Genomic DNA, 19,808 nt, shown 5'->3' with positions numbered 1-19,808 from the left:
CATACCGTATCACATCCGTGGCCGGCATTGGAGCGTACTTTTTGCAAGACTTAGACGAACGTGTAGTGCCACGTCCGTGGAATGTAAATAACCTGAAAAGGTACTTTTATTAATGAAAGACATTATACTTGATGCCGTGTTACTATACAACTATTTGGGATAAGTGTTAAACAGAACCCAAGTCCTGCATGGCTCCTCGGACCACAGACTTGGGGGAAATTAACCACACCACGATTCTCAATAAGTGTTAAACAGAACTCAAGTCCTACATGGCTCCTCGGACCACAGACTTGGGGGAAATTAACCACACAACGATTCTCAATAAGTGTTAAACAGAACCCAAGTCCTGCATGGCTCCTCAGACCACAGACTTGGAGGAAATTAACCACACAACGATTCTCAATAAGTGTTAAACAGAACTCAAGTCCTGCATGGCTCCTCGGACCACAGACTTGGGGGAAATTAACCACACAACGATTCTCAATAAGTGTTAAACAGAACCCAAGTCCTGCATGGCTCCTCGGACCACAGACTTGGGGGAAATTAACCACGCCACAATTCTCAATAAGTGTTAAACAGAACCCAAGTCCTGTATGGCTCCCCGGACCACAGACTTGGGGGAAATTAACCGTTATGCGATTCTCACTAAGTGTTAAATGGAGCCCAAGTCCTGCACGGATTCTCAGCCACGGACTTAGGAGAAATCAGCTTCGTAGCCGTTTTTGCCTAATTATGGATTATCGCTATTCTAACGTACTCATTCATTTATACTTAACTTTCAGCAGTAAAATGATAAAACCAATATCCATTCGTGATGAAAACAAAATAGAATAGAGCAACGATATCTGAAATGAAATAACTTTTGTCATTTAATCTTCAAAGTAGCTCGGTTCACAAACATTAGCAATGTTAAACAAAACGAAGCACAAAAAGCAAAACAAATGAATTCCTATACTACGTCCCTAAGAGCCCTGAGTCGGAGCAGGCTGATCATCCGCTGCTGGGTTCTCCGGGGCAATCTCCTGGGCCTGTGCAAGAATCTCGTTGATGCGAAGACTGTCCTCGGGTGACTGGCCCTGCGTGGCTTGCTCCGTGCCCCCAGCCTCGGGAACAGAGGAGTCTGTTGGAGGAGGCTCAGTAGAGGCGACCTCGTCAGGAACCTCGCGTATCTCCTCCGGGAAAAAGATGTTCTCAGCTTTCTTGAGATCAGAATCTGCTGGGACGGCTGCCCAATCCAGGGCTACACCCCAGGACATGGTGACGTATTCCCTGCAGACGGTGGCAACTTCCTCGGCCAGTCTCTCCTCAGTATCGTGGACTCCACGTTCATATGAAGCCGCCACGGCCTTCTCGGCAGCTTCCCTGGACAAGCGAGCTTCCTCTTTCGTCCTTGCAAGCTCAGCCTTAAGCTCTGAAACCGCCTGTTGCTCCGCTGTCAGCTTCTCCTCAGATTGGCGGAGCTGTTTGCGCAGCTTATCAGCTTGCTTTTCAGCATTTTTGAGGCCAGCTTCTGCACTCGCATTAGCCTTCTTCACCTCCTTTAGTTCATTACTCTGACGATCAAAATCTCGTTTGAGATCGCCAGCGGCCCTCTCAGCTGCTGAACGGGACTGAGCCTCCCTATGCATGTCCTCACGAGCCTTCTTGGCCCACTCCTCAGCAACATAAATTTGTTGAGTGACCTGTGCTCGGACGGAAATGAAAACACTATTAAAACATGACGATAAGAGGGTACACAGTATAGAGACAAGATAGAAGATTTCACTTACCATGGCCATGTCCCTCTTCAGTGACATGAACAGTTCTGGCTGACGAGTCTTTCTGAGACCCTCCATATCACGGGGCAAGAGAAGAGGCTGCTGCAGGGCCTCGGCCAAGAATGATGCCTGCTCTCGTTGGGATTCCCATAGGGTCGCATCCTAGGGGATTGGGGCGCCGTCCAACTCGATCCGAGGAGACCATGTTCGTTGTCCCCTAAGAATGGCCGCCTCGTCTCGGCTCTCAGTGGACCTGGTCCTCTTCTCTCGGGGCTCTTTCGTCTCCTTGCCCTTCTTTTTAGGCCCGGCCTTTTCACGGGCAATCTCTCCCTCCTCCGTCTTTTCTACGGGCCTTTTTCGCCTTAAGTTAGGCATAGGCTGCAGCGCCGCATCCGACGAGGGAGGGAGAGGAGGAACGGGAGCTTTAGGGGCAGTCTGTCCCTTCGAGACGTCCTTGGAGGTCTGCCCCTTGGACCTGTTAGATAGAAGGCCCCTGAGGCCAGTCCTTGGCTGGAGATCCATTCCTTCTTCTTCTTCTGTGTCTTCGCTGATATCAGGTTGTGCGATGACCAAACCAGTACCAGGAGCCACTGAGGCGCGGTCTAAATCAGCGACAGAGTCGGAGAGCTCTACTACTCTGACCAACGCCTCCCCTTCCTCGGTAAATTGAAACTGGTCTATCTGATCCTCTAGGGATGAATGCGATGAACCAGCCTCTTCCTCCGGGATAACTACTGGGGGAAAGGCGCGTTGGGGAGGTAACTGAATAGGAGGCAAGTCTGTTGCAGTGAGAAACCCTGGTACGGATACGTCAATGCGTGCCAATCTCGGACTGCCAGCCTTTATAGCTTGTCCGGCTTCCACCAGGGATCGAGTGAGTGGAACGTAGTCCAAAATCAAAGGGGCCGACCGTAGTTGTCCGTCCTCGCTAACGAAAATCTCGGACCTCATGAGGTAATTTAGAGCCTGGATGTTGACCGAGCTCAGCCGAGGGGATGTTCGCTCCTTGTCTGCAAAGGCCGTTAAAAGTTTTATGTTAGTCCGAGGAGACATGCAACCAAACCAACAAATTTAAAATAAAAAGAAAAAGGAGGGAGAGGAGCTCAAAACTAAGGTCCTCCCCACGGAATCTAGTTCTACGACACCCCACCTGGCATTCCCGCCCTAGTCGGACAGTGAGGGCCGTCATGCCATGGTCCGGAGACGATCAAATGGTCGTCCTTCAGGCCTTTGCTGGACTTCGGAAGGCAGGATATTAACCTCACTTCGTCAGTCCTGGATTTTAGATAGTATGAGTCGCCGAGCTTATGGCATTCATAAAGATGAACCACGTCGTGCCATGAAAGGCCGAGGTTCATCTGATCGTTCAGGGCGTCGACACACCCCAGGATCCGGTACAGGTTTGCGGTGCATTAATGGGGGGCCAATCTATGACCACGTAGGTAATCCCTAGTTATTCTCCCCATTGGAATCGTCATTCCTCCTTCCATGAAGGCTATCATTGGAATTGCGACTTCCCCTGTTTTCCTCTTGAACAAAATGTCCTCCTGATGGCAGTACTCTAAACCTACCTCCGGTGGAATACGATACTTCGCCCTGAAGCCCGCCATACCGGCCGGAGAATCTACCATTTTCTCAAGCCTACCCATCCCCTCTAAACCTAAAACAACTTGAAGGCAGTTTAATTAATGAAGAATAACGGAGAAGAAGCGCGCACTTACGGGTAAGAAGCTCGACGGAGTCTTCAAGAGAATGGCGGCGGAAGTGAGAACGGACTGAAAGAGAAAGCTCTGAGACGTTCTAGATATTGGAGTGTTCGTCAAAAGTAAGGTACGAACGCCTTCAAAACCTTTTATACTCGGAAGAAGTTGAACAGACACACTTACGTCTAGAGCAAGTGAAATGCTGTCCACCGTAGATCCGGTCTCCAACTGTTGGATTGGATGAGTGTAAAACCTCAAAAGCTGCAGTTACTTTCCCCCGGGTCATTAAACGCCCTCAGCATTAATGAGGCACGTGAGGGCATACCCCCCCCCTTACACGTGTGAAGCAGGAATTCACCACGAACTGTCCAGTGGGTATCAAAATCCCGCCTTTCCTCCTCGGACCTAGAAGAAAAGCCGGAATTTTGAGGGGCTATTGTGGGGGTAAAGTTCGCCAGTCAACGTTGGGCCATAGTACTTGTACTAAGCCCAACCACAATAAGAAGCGAGGACACGGGCAGAGGACCCCCTAGCCCAATCATGATGGGCTGGGCTTGCTTAGGGGTGTCCGAGGAGGAGTACCTCCTCGGACGCACCAAATGGTAGTCCGATTCACACCCTTTACATGACGAAAGGTCATCCAATATCAAGGAAGAGTGCATGACGTTCGCCGGGGGGGGGGGGCAACCACAACTGCCGCATTAAATGCCAAGGAGCTACTTTTCCAGCCGCATTAATGTGGAAAGGACAGGAGAACAAAATTATCTTGGCCAGTGCAACTCACAGAAAAGAAGGAGGATGTCTTATGGGACAGGCACTCAAGTAGAGGCCCAGAACAAGTGTAGGGTCATTATCGTAGAAAGGATGCTATATAAGAGAAGAAAGTCCCCATGGCCAGGGTATCGCAGAAGAGAGGGAGAAAAGGCAGAGAAAAAGAGAAAAGGAGTTGGAGAAACAAAGCACAGGATACAGCTCTACGGACTGTTATCCCAGGTAGCTTAGAGGAATATCCCCACGTCCAAATGGTTGCATGGCTTGTTCATAACTATGTTCACTCTGTCAAGACTTAGTTATGTAACCTACTCTCTACAAATTCATTGTTGAGGGACTTTTGGGCCAGAATCGCTTGCCTGTTGGGCTTGAGCCCCAAAAACCGCCCCTACAAATTATATCTAAGTTTTATCATAAAATAAAAGTATTTTTTAGATAATTATATTTTTATTTTTTCATTGAAATGTCATTTTAATAAGTTTTTATTTACATTTAAAAAAAAATTAGTTACAAAATTGGTTATAACCTTAAATTACAACCTTATTCAATATTTTTTTATTGGGAGCGAATTTTGATAAATCCACCATTAGATTACATCTTTTTCTTATATCCTCAATATTTGCAAAATTTCTAAAAAATTAAAGATCAATAGCAATGTCATTAATAAGATATTTAAATTGTAAATATTTGTAGTTTAAAATTATGCTTAAAATATAAACGTATAAATCATATAATAAATAATATCCAATTGACACAAAATTCGACATATGTATTAAGAGTGTAACGAACATATAATTCAAAGGTTAAAATTTTAAAATATGTAGTAATGTTTATTTTATTAAGTAAGGTTGTAGCTTTTGTGTATTAATCAGATATTATTTACTGTAGGCACACGATTTGCGTTAAACCGCCGTTGAGTTGGGTTCGCACGTAAATGGGCCCGTACAATATCATTTGTAGAGAGTGGGATCGAAAGGCTAAGCCATGTTTACCCGGCTGTGTTTTTGTTAAGATATTTATGCATGGTTCCAGTATATTTGCCTCTGAAACCTCTTTTTCTTTTAGTGGGACTGGAGGAGCTCCCTCCTTTAGGTTGCATATTTTCCTTTTATATTAGCGTGCATTCAATTTCCTTAGTCCACGTGTAGGGCTGAACTTTCCAAGACTGATACTTGTCCCATCAGTTTCGGACCCGAGTTGTTGGGAGTGGTTGAGTGGGCTAAAGAAACACGACTCTGTGAGAGACAAAGCTCTGTCTAGGGCAGGTAGTATGGGCAGCCTTTCCTAGATATTTTAGATTTCTTACAAGATTATCCCTATGCCGCTTTTGCCCCTTTCCTTAGTGTAGCTCTGGGCCATCCGGGGGCTGTACCCTCCTCGGCGGCTTTTCTGGCCCATTGGTGCTTTGCGCTATTGGGCTTGGAATACTATCTTCTTCGGCTTGGGCCTTAAGTCTTCCTGTGAACAGATGGATCTGGCCCAATTGTTGTCGGGCCCCACAATAGCCCCTCAAAACCATGCTGTCCGACCCCTTAGTTAGATAGGAGGGTTTTGATAATACCGAGCATTTATAGCGGCTCATTAAATTCGGCCCTTGATCAACGTCGGCGACTTTTCACCTCCCCAAGGAATGCGCCGGTCTACGAGATGTTTCCCTCGATTTGCGCGTGATGCGTTTATATCGTTTGGTTGTTCGTAGTGTGCCTTTAATATCTTCCTTTTACGAGGTCTCCCAAATCAAGCGGTTACTGATAACGTGGAGGAACGAAACGGACGCACATTTATTTGGGGACTTCTTGGGATATCAGAGCGCGTTACGTACCCTTCCCCCCTTCCCCTATATAAAGAGAGAGGACAAAAGGTGACTCTCTTATATCTGAATTCCCCCAGGCTCTTCTCAGAATTCACTTCCTCCATCCGGTTACTTAATATTCAATAATACATCCCCCACAGTAATCAGCCATGAACAAAGCCTTCCTTTCCCAGAAACGTCATGTCCTATCAAAACTTGAGATGGCTCGGTCGGGGCAAGGATGGCGGAGGCTCAAGATTCGCCTCCCCATTCTTTTAGCCAAAATCCGAAGCAGGGACTCGTCATACCCCATTTCTGGTGTGACTGAGTCGAAAACTTGCCTTGTCATCTCCATCCGCTCTCTCATGAGCATACCTAATATGGCTCCCCTTCTCCCTTTTGCTCCTTTTACTTTCTTTTCATTGCTTCCCTCTTCTTCTCCTCCTTCCTACTCATGTCCTCCATCTTCTTTTTCCCTTGCTTTCTTCAGTGACAAGAGCTTGCTGAAGTGCTTCCATGTGTTCCAATTCTTCTTCCTTGTCCTTCATTATTTTTGTATAAGGTTCTTCTCCTGATATGAGCAGTACTGAGGTATAGATTTCAGAGAGACTTTGAAGGCGAGTTCAGAAGACACCTGATGGTTCACTTATTTGTATTACGGATGTGGTTACTGTCTTAGCAGTTCATTTTTTATATAGGCTTGTGTAAGCCCTTCCTTGTACGTTGTAATAATAATTTTTCATATCAATAAAAGTTACTGTTACTCTATTTCGTATGTCTTATTTATATATTCTAACAAATGTGAAAGCGCTGCTCGGCATAATAGTATAGCATTTGAATCAATAATAACTAAGGCCAAAGTAATCGTTGATAAAAAGATGCCACGATAACTTTAACAAAATTATTATTCAATATAACAGTCCGACCAGTAAGGAATGAGACTTATCTTAAAATTAGCCGTGACGAGTATTAAATGCTCGATAAGGTGTAAGAAGTAGTTATCCGAGGACATGTTACCCACCGGATGAATGGCCTCCTTAGGTTGACGATCATTAGGTTGTTCTGCCATCTCCATGATATGCGAGCCTTAGCCTTTTCCAGTATTTAAGCCGAGCAATTTCTTCATTCGGGCAGTTGATTTCCCAGGAAGCCTGAGTCCGAGGACTTTGCAAAACCTGGGTTTTACTTAGGACTTATGCGTTTTATCTTATGCACTTGACTTTTCCCTTAGGCTTGAGTCCGAGACTTGTGTCTTTATCGGTACTTGGTTTTCCCCTTTAGCTTGAGTCCGAGGACCACGCGAGCCTTAGGTTCTGTCCGAGACCAATGTCTGCATCAGTACTTGGTTTTCCCTTTTAGCTTGAGTCCGAGGATCATGCAAGCCTTAGGTTCTGTCCAAGACCAATGTCTGCATCAGTACTTGGTTTTCCCTTTTAGCTTGAGTCCGAGGGTCATGCAAGCCTTAGGTTCTGTCCAAGACTTATGTCTGCATCAGTACTTGGTTTTCCCTTTTAGCTTGAGTCCGAGGATCATGCAAGCCTTAGGTTCTGTCCAAGACTTAGGTTCAGATTTTCCCTTTCTTTGAGCACTTCTCGAGGGGCCAAACAGGGGTTGTCCTCGGCCATGGCCATTGCCCGGCGTCGGCCACAGTACCTGGGCCTTTACACAAAGCGGGCCCGGGGCCGCGAATCCACCTAGCCCCTGAATCAAGAGATATTTCTGCAACTTCTGGCCACGTGGTACTCTCTGATGTCACGGTGACCGAGGTGCGCCTTTACGAGGCTCTTTAATCTTGTGGTTGCAGTTGATGTTGGAAGTTGAGCCAGGACTGTTTTGTCTGTAGCGTTTCTTGGGACGCCACGTGAGTTGACTGCCATCACCTTGTCTTTTCCAATAAATGGGAAGGAGAGAAAGTTGCTTTATATACGCACAAATCCTTCAGATTTCCTCCCACCTCACAGCTTCCATATCCGGAGTTCTCCTTTCTTGGCATAACATGTTGAAAGTGGGGGTTGGGAAGAAAGAACTGTCTCCGCCGCAGAAGCGCCGTGTCTTCATGAGGCTTATAACAGTATGGTATGGGCACAGGAAGCACAAGTTCAGGAGAGTACTCCATCTCCACCGAGGGAGAACGGCGTCTCTCCCTCTTTTAGTCAAAATCCGAAGCAGGCTCTGTTCATGCCAACACTTTGGTATGGCAGAAGAAAGATTTTCCTCCATCAGCGCATCTGCTTTGCGGCAGGCGTATATTTAGAGAAAGGCCCACCACCTCCAACTCCCTGCACCTTTTCTTCAACGGTGTCAGGTTCAAGTTGGGTCTCTTTGGCTGCCTGAGTTATGGGCAGGTAAGGGTGCGGGGGAAGAATAAGGTCTCGGAGCTGTAGCCAACCTTTCCTCCGACATACCTCCTTGGCTTTCTCCAGCTTTCTTGTATTTTTCTTTTTCTTGCTTATGTAGTAAGCTTTGACGTAGGCTGATTCCAGCTTTTCATTTGTACACTGTACTATTTCTTCATCGTAATAAAAATGGAAATTGATTTACATGTTTTAAGTGTTGATCTAATGGGCAACACAACTTTGTGAACGAATGTGCTCTATGTATGTGTTGCTTTGAGAATATTTGTGATAAAACTACTTTGAAGCATAATCTAATCAACTCTCATCTGTCAGCACTATCAGGCATTATATCGATAATTTGTAATAAATCAGACTTAAGAAACTAACCGGGATATCAGTTGGATATTCTGTGATAAGCGTGTGAATATCGTCCAAGGCTGATGATTTATAAATAATCCATCCGAGCAATCGACTGGGAGTTAGGGAACTCCGATGGCGCTTTTGTGTACTTGGTTTCCCCATAGGCTTGAGTCCGAGGACCATGCAATGCCTTGGTTCTGTCCAACATTTTTTGTTTTTCTTTTTAAGTAGTTGGTTTCCCCAGAGGCTTGGGTCCGAGGACCATGCAAGGCCTTGGTTCTGTCCAAAACTAGCGTGATTCTTTTTACGTAGTTGGTTTCCCCAGAGGCTTGGGTCCGAGGACCATGCAAGGCCTTGGTTCTGTCCAAAACTTGTATGATTCTTTTTAAGTAGTTGGTTTCCCCAGAGGCTTGGGTCCGAGGACCATGCAAGGCCTTGGTTCTGTCCAAAACTTGTATGCTTCTTTTTAAGTAGTTGGTTTCCCCAGAGGCTTGGGTCCGAGGACCATGCAAGGCCTTGGTTCTGTCCAAAACTTGTATGATTCTTTTTAAGTAGTTGGTTTCCACAGAGGCTTGGGTCCGAGGACCATGCAAGGCCTTGGTTCTGTCCAAAACTCGTATGCTTCTTTTTAAGTAGTTGGTTTCCCCAGAGGCTTGGGTCCGAGGACCATGCAAGGCCTTGGTTCTGTCCAAAACTTGTATGCTTCTTTTTAAGTAGTTGGTTTCCCCAGAGGCTTGGGTCCGAGGACCATGCAAGGCCTTGGTTCTGTCCAAAACTTGTATGCTTCTTTTTAAGTAGTTGGTTTCCCCAGAGGCTTGGGTCCGAGGACCATGCAAGGCCTTGGTTCTGTCCAAAACTTGTATGCTTCTTTTTAAGTAGTTGGTTTCCCCAGAGGCTTGGGTCCGAGGACCATGCAAGGCCTTGGTTCTGTCCAAAACTTGTATGATTCTTTTTAAGTAGTTGGTTTCCCCAGAGGCTTGGGTCCGAGGACCATGCAAGGCCTTGGTTCTGTCCAAAACTTGTATGATTCTTTTTAAGTAGTTGGTTTCCCCAGAGGCTTGGGTCCGAGGACCATGCAAGGCATTGGTTCTGTCCAAAACTTGTATGCTTCTTTTTAAGTAGTTGGTTTCCCCAGAGGCTTGGGTCCGAGGACCATGCAAGACCTTGGTTCTGTCCAAAACTTGTATGATTCTTTTTAAGTAGTTGGTTTCCCCAGAGGCTTGGGTCCGAGGACCATGCAAGGCCTTGGTTCTGTCCAAAACTTGTATGATTCTTTTTAAGTAGTTGGTTTCCCCAGAGGCTTGGGTCCGAGGACCATGCAAGGCCTTGGTTCTGTCCAAAACTTGTATGCTTCTTTACTCGCTTATTATTCCGAAGGTTTAGCTCCTCGAATAAGGTGGAGGAAGTCGGCCTGATGTTTGAAGCCCCTAGGCTTGCCCATGTCGTTGACACCGTGGAACGTAGCCCCTAGTGGGAGCCTATGTTGGAATAGCAACCAGGTGTCGCCGGTAATACAGGCATCCTCATAGTCCCTTGTTCGATAGAAGCTCAACCTCGCCACCGCTCGAGCTAACACGCAAGCCTCCCCACAGACGGCGCCAATTGTAGGCACACGATTCGCGTTAAACCGCCGTTGAGTTGGGTTCGCACGTAAATGGGCCCGTACAATATCATTTGTAGAGAGTGGGATCGAAAGGCTAAGCCATGTTTACCCGACTGTGTTTTTGTTAAGATATTTATGCATGGTTCCAGTATATTTGCCTCTGAAACCTCTTTTTCTTTTAGTGGGACTGGAGGAGCTCTCTCCTTTAGGTTGCATATTTTCCTTTTATATTAGCGTGCATTCAATTTCCTTCGTCCACGTGTAGGGCCGAACTTTCCAAGACTGATACTTGTCCCATCAGTTTCGGACCCGAGTTGTTGGGAGTGGTTGAGTGGGCTAAAGAAACACGACTCTGTGAGAGACAAAACTCTGTCTAGGGCAGGTAGTATGGGCAGCCTTTCCTAGATATTTTAGATTTCTTACAAGATTATCCCTATGCCGCTTTTGCCCCTTTCCTTAGTGTAGCTCTGGGCCATCCGGGGGCTGTACCCTCCTCGGCGGCTTTTCTGGCCCATTGGTGCTTTGCGCTATTGGGCTTGGAATACTATCTTCTTCGGCTTGGGCCTTAAGTCTTCCTGTGAACAGGTGGATCTGGCCCAATTGTTGTCGAGCCCCACATTTACTATATAATTTATAAACTTATATTTTATGCATAATTTTAGATTACAAAAATTTATAATTTAAACAGTTTATTGATAACATAACTATAAATTTTTAATTTTTTAAACATTTTGCAAGTATGAAGTATATAAAAAGAAGACGTAACCTAAAAATAAATTTGTCAAAATTTACTACCAAGGCGTAATCCAATTTTCCCCCTCAAAAAAAAAAAAAAAAAAAAAAAAACAACGTAATCCAATTTTAAGGCTAAACTTCCGTGAGAGAGAGAGGGAGACACCTGTCTATTACGTTACCTTTCCAAGGCACGTACTATTTGGGTCCAGCCATGCCGGCATTTATATATTTTTGATTTACTAATTAATCTCAGCCTCTGCGGCGGAGTTTTTAATATTAGAATTACAGATTCCCCTGACATTAATAAAAATATGCTATAAATGCATTTTAAAGCTTCGTTTTTTAAATTTGGAGGGTATCATTTTTTAACAAAAATCCCAAACGCTAGACTACTCATTTAAGCAAATACTTGCTTTGTTGCCATGCGTAAACCTCTGGCAAAGGCATTCATAGCCTCAGAGCCCCTTTTTTTGGCTTTTTCTTTGCATCAAGTGGCAATTTCACTCTAAATTATCATTTTATTTTACCATCTGGGTTCTTGCCAGAAATGAATTGAACGTGGGTTTCAAATAATTTAATTGGTAAAAATTTTAATAGTTGAATGATAAATTTGGGTTTAATTTTCACGTAAACCAAAAACTAAATAGTATCTACTCTAATGATACAAAATTATTATTGAAAGTAAACGTTATAAATTAAAATTCTTTAAAATAAAAGATTTAAATGACATTAAAAAAATCATTTTAATCAACCATTTTAATTTTTCTTGAGATCGATGCCATTTTTTTATCTTTTATTTTGGTTTTATTTGTAAGACTTTGGCCTCAAAAAGGAAGTAGTAGTTAGTTTATAATGACTTTGGCTCTTCTTACCATAGCGATGCATCTTTAGAATTAATGCCATTTCCTATGACAACATGTTTGAACAAGTCAACATACACAAGACACTACAAATTCAACACTATCATTGGTGATCACCTGAAAACCTCGATATGTACTCAATCTCAAAGTATCATTAATGTAATTCTTAAGAAGGGATCTAGGCTGTTCTAGTGTTGTTTTCTCTATAATAAAAGTTCTCTTAGTCATTAAGAAAAAAAAAAGGTTTAAGGAGTATTAATAATATAATAATATTTGAATATGAGATTGAGTGTTCTGATCTTTTTTTTCCCCTTCCAATCAAATCAGTAACTTGTATATATATATATATAACTTCTAATATATAGGTTATTGGGCTTTTAATATGATGGAACCGACCCCTGTTATATCTTGTGTTGTAGATTGGAAAATTTAAAGACCAAGAAATTTACAATAAATGTTAGGACTTATGGTCTGTTTGGATTGAGAAATAGGGAGGGGGAGTAGAGTAGAGTATAGTAGATTTAGTACAAAATATTAGCTTATTTTTAGCTAACTCTACTCTACTATCCTTCACTCTCCCTCCTTCTTCCTTCCATCCAAACATGCCATTATTTGGATGCTTGTGGAGGATTCTATTTTCCTATTTTAAACATAACTTATTCTAGATTGAAATAGATACTAAAACTTATCAAACATGAAGTAATTCTTAGCTACTTCCAAAGCATGGAGAATTGTACTCCTTTCTCTCACATTCATAGTAGGGTCTACTAATTAAATTCGTGATAGGCTCTATCATAAATGTGAGAAAAATGAGTACAATTTTTTCATATTTAAGAATTTTCTTAAAATATGAATAACATCTCTACAAACATTAACAAAAATTTAAGATGATGAAATATAAAAAGGAGTTTTAATTTGGAGTTTCCATATTGGGAACTCCAATGGATTTAAACTAATTTCAATTCTTTAATAAAACTTAAAACTAGTTTTTATTTTATTAGTTTTGGTTATCTGGTGTTCTTATAGCATTTGTTAATGAATATTTTTGTGAAAATTTTGATTTCACTTTTATAGGAAATTAGTTACTTTTTTCTTTTTTCATAAAAAATTTATAAAAGTATGAAAAATGTTACATCTACAACATTTTAACAACAAATTTTAAATGACAGGTTATTAGTAGTTGTTACTGATGGGCAAAAAAACAATTTTAATGATGAGTTCAAATTAGAATCAATAATAACTTAAAACCTATGATTTGTTTATGAAAGTGCTGTAAAAATATTGTGGACATAGCATTTTTCTAAAATTATTTTCTAAATAAATGCCTTAAATGATGCATTTATAACTTCCAAAATAATATACAAATAAATGAGCCGAGCTTAACCCATTTTCATAAAGTTCCAACAATTTGTTGAATTTTTTTTTTTGAGAAGGTGATTTCAACTTATAGTGTCTGCTACTTATAGTTATCAACTAACTAGAACTCACTTTTTAGAGATAATTTCAAACCGGTAACATTATAATTATTCTTTATAATCAGACCAAAATATCAATTGAATTTTGGTGTAGACAGAAATTAAGTTCTAATATCAAAAAAATGGATTTTACAGTCGACAGAAGAGACAAATCAATCAGAACATTCAGGTACTGTACAAAATTACCCATCATTTTCCAACCTTTTCCTCCCAGACAGTGATGATTACCGCAAGAAGAAGAAAAACTCACTCAAAGCGAGTAGTTTCCCTGCGAGTACACCCTCCCCTGAAACCCCACCACTGCATTAATTTATTTAGACTATTCCTTTGTCTTTTCTTTTAATTAAAAAAAGTAAAAAACTTCAACAAACTCCCAAAAATTCATTCAAAATTTCAAATCCCAATTCTCTTTCACTTTCATTTCCTTTTCAACGTAAACTAAAAAACTGTCATATAAAATTTAGAAAAAAAGAAAAAGAATTCAGAATTTGCCTCTGATTCCAGGAAAAAGCTTTCTCCGCCGACCTCCAAATCAAATCACTACTCCCAAACACGCCCTTATTACACGCTTATGCCCGTTGTTGCTGACCTTACCTACTGTCTCTCTCTCTCTCTCTAGCTTGCTTTTTTTTTTTTTCAAATTCTATATATTCTTTTTTTCTGTAACCCATTTCCCATTCAAATCTTTTGAACTGTGAATCGAATTGCATGTAAAAGATTGATAAACATTTTGGGGTTTTGAAACAAATTTTGGGGGGTTGGCTTTTTGATAATGAAGAGGGCTAAATTGGAAAAGTTCGATACTTTCTTGTCTCTGAGTAGACAAAGATCGATTCAGATTCTGATCGGTTTGGGACTTTTGTATATGCTTCTTGTAACCCTAGAAATCCCCTTCGTTTTCAACTCTGGGTTCAGTGCCGTGTCACAAGACCCGCTTTCTCGGCCTCCTCGGCTCGATTCGGAGGAGGATTTGGAAGAACGCGGAGCCCCAACTCGCCCAAACAAGCTAATTTCGGCCAACTCGCCGCGCTCGGCTCAGTTCGGGTACAAAATCGTTTCCGGGTTGGGGTTCGACCCGACTTCGTTTTCGGGTCGCGGGGGTGGGGATTCGGAGCTTTACAAGTCGGTGAGGGTGGCGTGGGAGATCGGAGGCAAGGTCTGGGAAGAGGTTCGGGTCGGGAAAGAGGAAACAAAGGAAACCGAGAACCGGGTCTCGGAGCCGTGCCCGAACTCGGTAGCGATAAACGGGTCGGAGTTTTTGGCCCGGAATAAAGTGATGGTTTTGCCTTGTGGATTAACGTTGGGGTCGTATGTGAGTTTGGTGGGGAAGCCGAGAGAGGCACATGCGGAGCAGGACCCAAAGATTGCGCTTTTGAGAGATGAGGAAGAGTCGGTGATGGTTTCGCAGTTCCTAGTTGAGTTACAAGGGTTGAAGACTGTGGATGGTGAAGACCCACCTCGAGTTTTGCATTTCAATCCAAGGTTGAGAGGGGATTGGAGTGGAAAGCCAGTGATTGAGCTCAACACTTGCTATAGGATGCAGTGGGGTACAGCTTCGAGGTGTGAGGGATGGAAATCTAAGGCTGATGAAGAAACTGGTAAGTGAGTGAGTGAGTGAGTTTGTGTTTTGTTTAGATTTTGTTGCTAATGATTTTGTGTGTGTGTGCGTGTGTGGTATTTGAAATGGGATTTGCTTTTTTGTTGGTGGGTTTTCTTTGTTGCGTCAGTTTTGAGTTTATTTCTTGGGTGAAATGAAATGAAAGTGAAATAACGTGGGTTTAAAGTTTTTAGACAGTAGTTGAGGTTATGTTGGAATGAATTATGAAAGTTTACCTATCACCCGTGAAGAAGGAAGAAACTTATAGGTGCTTAGTCGATTTTTTATGATCCCTAGGGTGATCATGTATCGAAACTCAGTTCTGCTAGGAGCACCTATTTTCCCATCCTCTCTCACATAGAATTGTCACTCACCTTGGCTGGGTTCACTCACCTTCGGTGTTGATAGACTTGTTCAAAAATATAATTACTTCTTGTTGGGGTTAAGAATCCTGGCTTTCTGTTTGCCTCAACTTTTGGACAGGAAGTGATTTTAACTCACTTTATTTTTGAACTGGCCTGCTGGTAATTGCCACTTGTTGAATCTGAAAATGTTTAATCGTGCTATAATTGTGATCAAATCCTGCCCACACTAGGAATTGGGGGTTTAAGCAATGGGGAAGGCCAACTTGGTTCCTGCTCCATTTGCCCTAGTGACATTCAGAATAATCACCCTTGAGAAGGCAGGAGAAATGCTTGTTCCACTTGAGGTTCACATGTTGATGATTGAATTGAAGGTCAACAACCACCACCAAATTTTTTGGGGTCAGCTATGGATCCTCTACAAGATTAGCTAGAGTCGGGAGTCAGTCACATGTGTACTTATCCTTATTTCTATTTTATCTGAAGTCATAGTTTGTACTACTTCCTTGATTGACATGCCCTTTTTTTTTACTTCTACTAATGTTATTTTTGGTATTCTTCTATCTTTTTTGTTCCTTTAACTTGAATCAGTTCACTCTTTTTTACTACTGCATTAATTGCTCTGCCCCTTTGCACATGATGAAACCATTTCAAGCTAATTTTCCATATCTTTTCATCAATAGAGGCTACCCGTATCTTTAAGTGGATTTCCTCATTTCAAATCCTATCTTTCCGTGTATATACTTTTATCCATCTTAACATTCTAATTTTAGCTACATTCATTTTATGAACAGGTTGTTTCTTAACATCCTAACATTTAATACCATAGTTGGTCTTATAGTAGTTTTATAAAAAATTTCCTTTAACTTAACAAACCAACGCTTATGAAGGAGAAACGTACTTTCATTGAAATATAGGTAGAAGACACAATGAAATAAAAAGGCTGTGGTATCTTATACTGCTCTGGGTTGGCATGGTAGGGGGAAAATTTCCCAAGTAGAGGACTTTAGGGGTTGTTTTCTTCCTTGCTCATGTTTCTACTCTAATGTTTTTTTTATTATTGGACATTTGTTCTTTTGAAAAGTTAATTATCCTCTACATATTTTTAAAACTGTTCCAAAAAATACCCAATCATGGTACTTTATGTTGGAAAATTTCCTGCTGCTTTCATCTAATTTTTACCGTGGTAGCAACAAATTGAGAAATTTCTTTGACTGGCTGCAGTTGATGGTCAGGTGAAGTGTGAGAAGTGGATTCGAGATGATGACAGCCACTCAGAGGAGTCTAAGGCAACATGGTGGTTAAAACGGCTAATAGGCAAAACCAAAAAGGTTACCGTTGACTTGCCATTCCCATTTTCAGAGGGAAACCATTTTGTTCTAACTATTAGTGCTGGACTGGAGGGTTATCACGTTGATGTTGGTGGGAGGCATATTACCTCTTTCCCATATCGCACTGTGAGTAATATACTGTAACTCACTTTTCTCAGGATAATGTGGATTTTATTCTTAAGATTTTTATTTTACTGTCAACAGGGATTTACTCTGGAGGATGCCACTGGGCTATCAGTGAGTGGGGATGTCGATATCCACTCTGTGTTTGCTGCCTCTTTACCTTCATCACATCCTAGTTTTGCTCCACAGCGACATCTTGATTTTTCAAGCAGATGGAAAGCCCCACCGCTCCCAGATGAGCATGTGGAGCTTTTCGTTGGTATTCTTTCTGCTGGCAACCATTTTGCTGAGCGAATGGCTGTAAGGAAGTCTTGGATGCAGCATAATCTTATCAAGTCTTCAAATGTGGTGGCTCGTTTTTTTGTAGCACTGGTAAGTGACATCAATTTTGGCACTTGCAGTTCAATGGTTGTAGGCTTAATTATGAATTTCATGGTGGATATTATTAAATACCTTTTGAATTGACTTTTGGGCAGCATGCAAGAAAGGAAGTGAATTTTGAATTGAAGAAAGAAGCAGAATATTTTGGAGATATTGTTATCGTGCCTTACATGGATAACTATGATCTCGTTGTGTTGAAAACTGTTGCCATCTGTGAATATGGGGTGAGTTGTGGAATAAATACAAATTGCAGAATTTAATGTTAACTTCATATTGTGTAGGTTATTCTTCAATGATCATTACAGTTAACGTCTTTTTGATGTTTACAGGTTCGCACAGTATCTGCTAAGTATATCATGAAGTGTGATGATGACACATTTGTGAGAGTGGATGCAGCTTTAAATGAAGCAAAGAAAGTGTCTGAGGGTAGGAGCTTGTACATTGGGAACATAAATTACTACCATAAGCCATTGCGCTATGGTAAATGGGCAGTAACATATGAGGTATGGAAGAGCCTGATCCCGCTTCTATAATTAACTAGTTTATAATGTCTGTAGTATGCATGCTTCAGATTTGTTTCTTGACTTGATGCATTCTTCTTCTAGATGATATTACCAATTTTAGTCAAGTCTGCTGTATTAAATGTAGTCCTGCAAATCTATCTGTGTGTGATCCCACTTCTATAATTAACTAGTTCATTTACTTACCATTTAAATTATCAAAAAACAATTAACTAGTTCATAATTTCTGTAGTATGCATGATTCAGCTTTGTTTCTTGGCTTGATGCATTCTTTTTCTAGATGATACTTCCAAAATTAGTTAAGTCTGCTGTATTAAATGCAGTCCTGCAAATCTCTCTCTGTGTGATGCACTCAGTCTCTTCTACTGGTTATGACCATCCAATTGTTTCCTGAATTGGCTTGTTTTCTTATAGAACTGGGTAGAGGTGGGGAAGATTGATGACTTAGATTTGTTGTTTCTTTGTCTGCTCTCTCTCTCTCTCTCTCTCTTTTGTTTTTTTTTTTGGGGGGGTGGTGGTGTCAGGATTTGGCAATTTGTTTAAAAGTGAAATATCAAGCTTAGGTCATAATTGGTTGGAGTGGATGATGATAGGTCTTATTTATGGGCTGGATTTTTCTTGTGAGAGGAATATACCAATCATGATTCATGTAGATCAGTATTTTTCCAATTCATTGTTTTGAGAAATCTAATTTGGTGTGATTGCTTAATAGAAATTCTTCTGCATTTCTTGTATCAGTGTTTTACCCTACATTATTGATTACTTAGTTTATTGGGATTTTTGAGATGCGTTCTAGATATTCACAAATGTTTGTCATTTGGTGGTGGTATCAGGAGTGGCCAGAAGAAGATTATCCACCGTATGCAAATGGACCAGGCTATGTTTTATCATCTGACATTGCACACTTCATTGTATCTGAGTTTGAGAAACGCAAATTAAGGGTAAGTCTCTCTCTCTCTCTCTCTCTCTCTCTCTTTCTCTCCCCTCTTCTCCTCCTGTGTGCATGTGTTTAGAGTGCAAGTGCATTGTTTTGATGCTGTGTGGCATGTATTTATTTTGCTGGTTATTGATATAATAACAACTTTGTGTAGTTGTTTAAAATGGAAGATGTGAGTATGGGAATGTGGGTGGAACAGTTCAACAGCACCAAACCGGTTGTGTATCAGCATAGCTTGAAGTTCTGCCAGTTTGGGTGCATAGAAGATTATTATACAGCCCATTACCAGTCTCCAAGGCAGATGATCTGCATGTGGGACAAATTGCTATTGCACGGAAAACCTCAGTGCTGCAACATGAGATGATGATTGTGGTATGGTCGATCTTCTTCAGAATCTGAGATAGAACAGGGAGAGAAACAAGTTTTGCAGGCATAGCATCATGTATTTGTATATTCTCTGGAGGTTGGGTTAGTTATCTCTGGCCCTGTACAAATGCCCTTACAAATTCATTCATTATTTCGCGGACCTTGTTTCCTTTTTTCTTTTTCTCCCTTCCTTTTTGGGCCCTGATGTTGGAAGACGATGATATTAGATGTGCAGGGAAAATTTTTCACACTGATCGCAGTCCTGTAATTTACATTAGAACCACAGAGATGGAAATGAAATTAGATTAGAACTTCATGCTTGTTCTGCTTCCTTTTTATTTTTATTTATATTTATTATTATTATTTTTTGGGTACTCATTCATGCTTTCAAGCCTCTTAACAAGATGGTCTCTATTCTTGTTTCTGGCATGTAATCCTGTAGGGCTGTGAACAGTGTGAAGAATCTTTAACATAGCATACATGACAAGATGGTCTATCTTTCCCAGCAGCAGCTCCGGGAATTTTGTTCAAGGTGTTCTTTAGGAAGCATAAATTACACTATCTTATTTCTTTTTAGCCTTTAGGTAATTGGATTTGATTCAATATTATTAATTCCATTCCATTCTGGCTATAACAGTTGGAAAATACCGTGCCAATAAACAAACTGGAACAGTAACTCACTCAATTCCACTTAAGGAAAAATTTTGGGTCAATGCAGTCTATTTGGGGTGTTTCGGTAAATACCGGCCGAAATTCAAGATTTGGTTGGAATGAAGTTTGTGTTTAAAAAAAAAAAAA

The 19,808-nt window shown here is 41.5% G+C and overlaps 1 protein-coding gene across 1 annotated transcript; it reads left to right on the top strand.

The window, feature by feature from the left end:
- The first annotated feature begins 13,790 nt into the window (after nt 1–13,790).
- On the top strand, nt 13,791–19,330 carry LOC126701493 (hydroxyproline O-galactosyltransferase GALT6). The gene is made up of 7 exons (XM_050399622.1): nt 13,791–14,990; nt 16,576–16,808; nt 16,887–17,177; nt 17,282–17,410; nt 17,516–17,689; nt 18,541–18,648; nt 18,799–19,330. The coding sequence occupies exons 1-7, from the start codon at nt 14,165–14,167 to the stop codon at nt 19,006–19,008; spliced, it is 1,971 nt and encodes a 656-aa protein (XP_050255579.1). The 5' UTR covers nt 13,791–14,164; the 3' UTR covers nt 19,009–19,330.
- Nucleotides 19,331–19,808: the final 478 nt, after the last annotated feature.

This window comes from Quercus robur, chromosome 10 (genome assembly GCF_932294415.1).
Source record: "Quercus robur chromosome 10, dhQueRobu3.1, whole genome shotgun sequence".
In the NCBI taxonomy this organism is placed as follows: domain Eukaryota; kingdom Viridiplantae; phylum Streptophyta; class Magnoliopsida; order Fagales; family Fagaceae; genus Quercus; species Quercus robur.
Note: the sequence above shows the minus strand (reverse complement) of the source record. Positions and strands in the feature narration are given on the sequence as shown.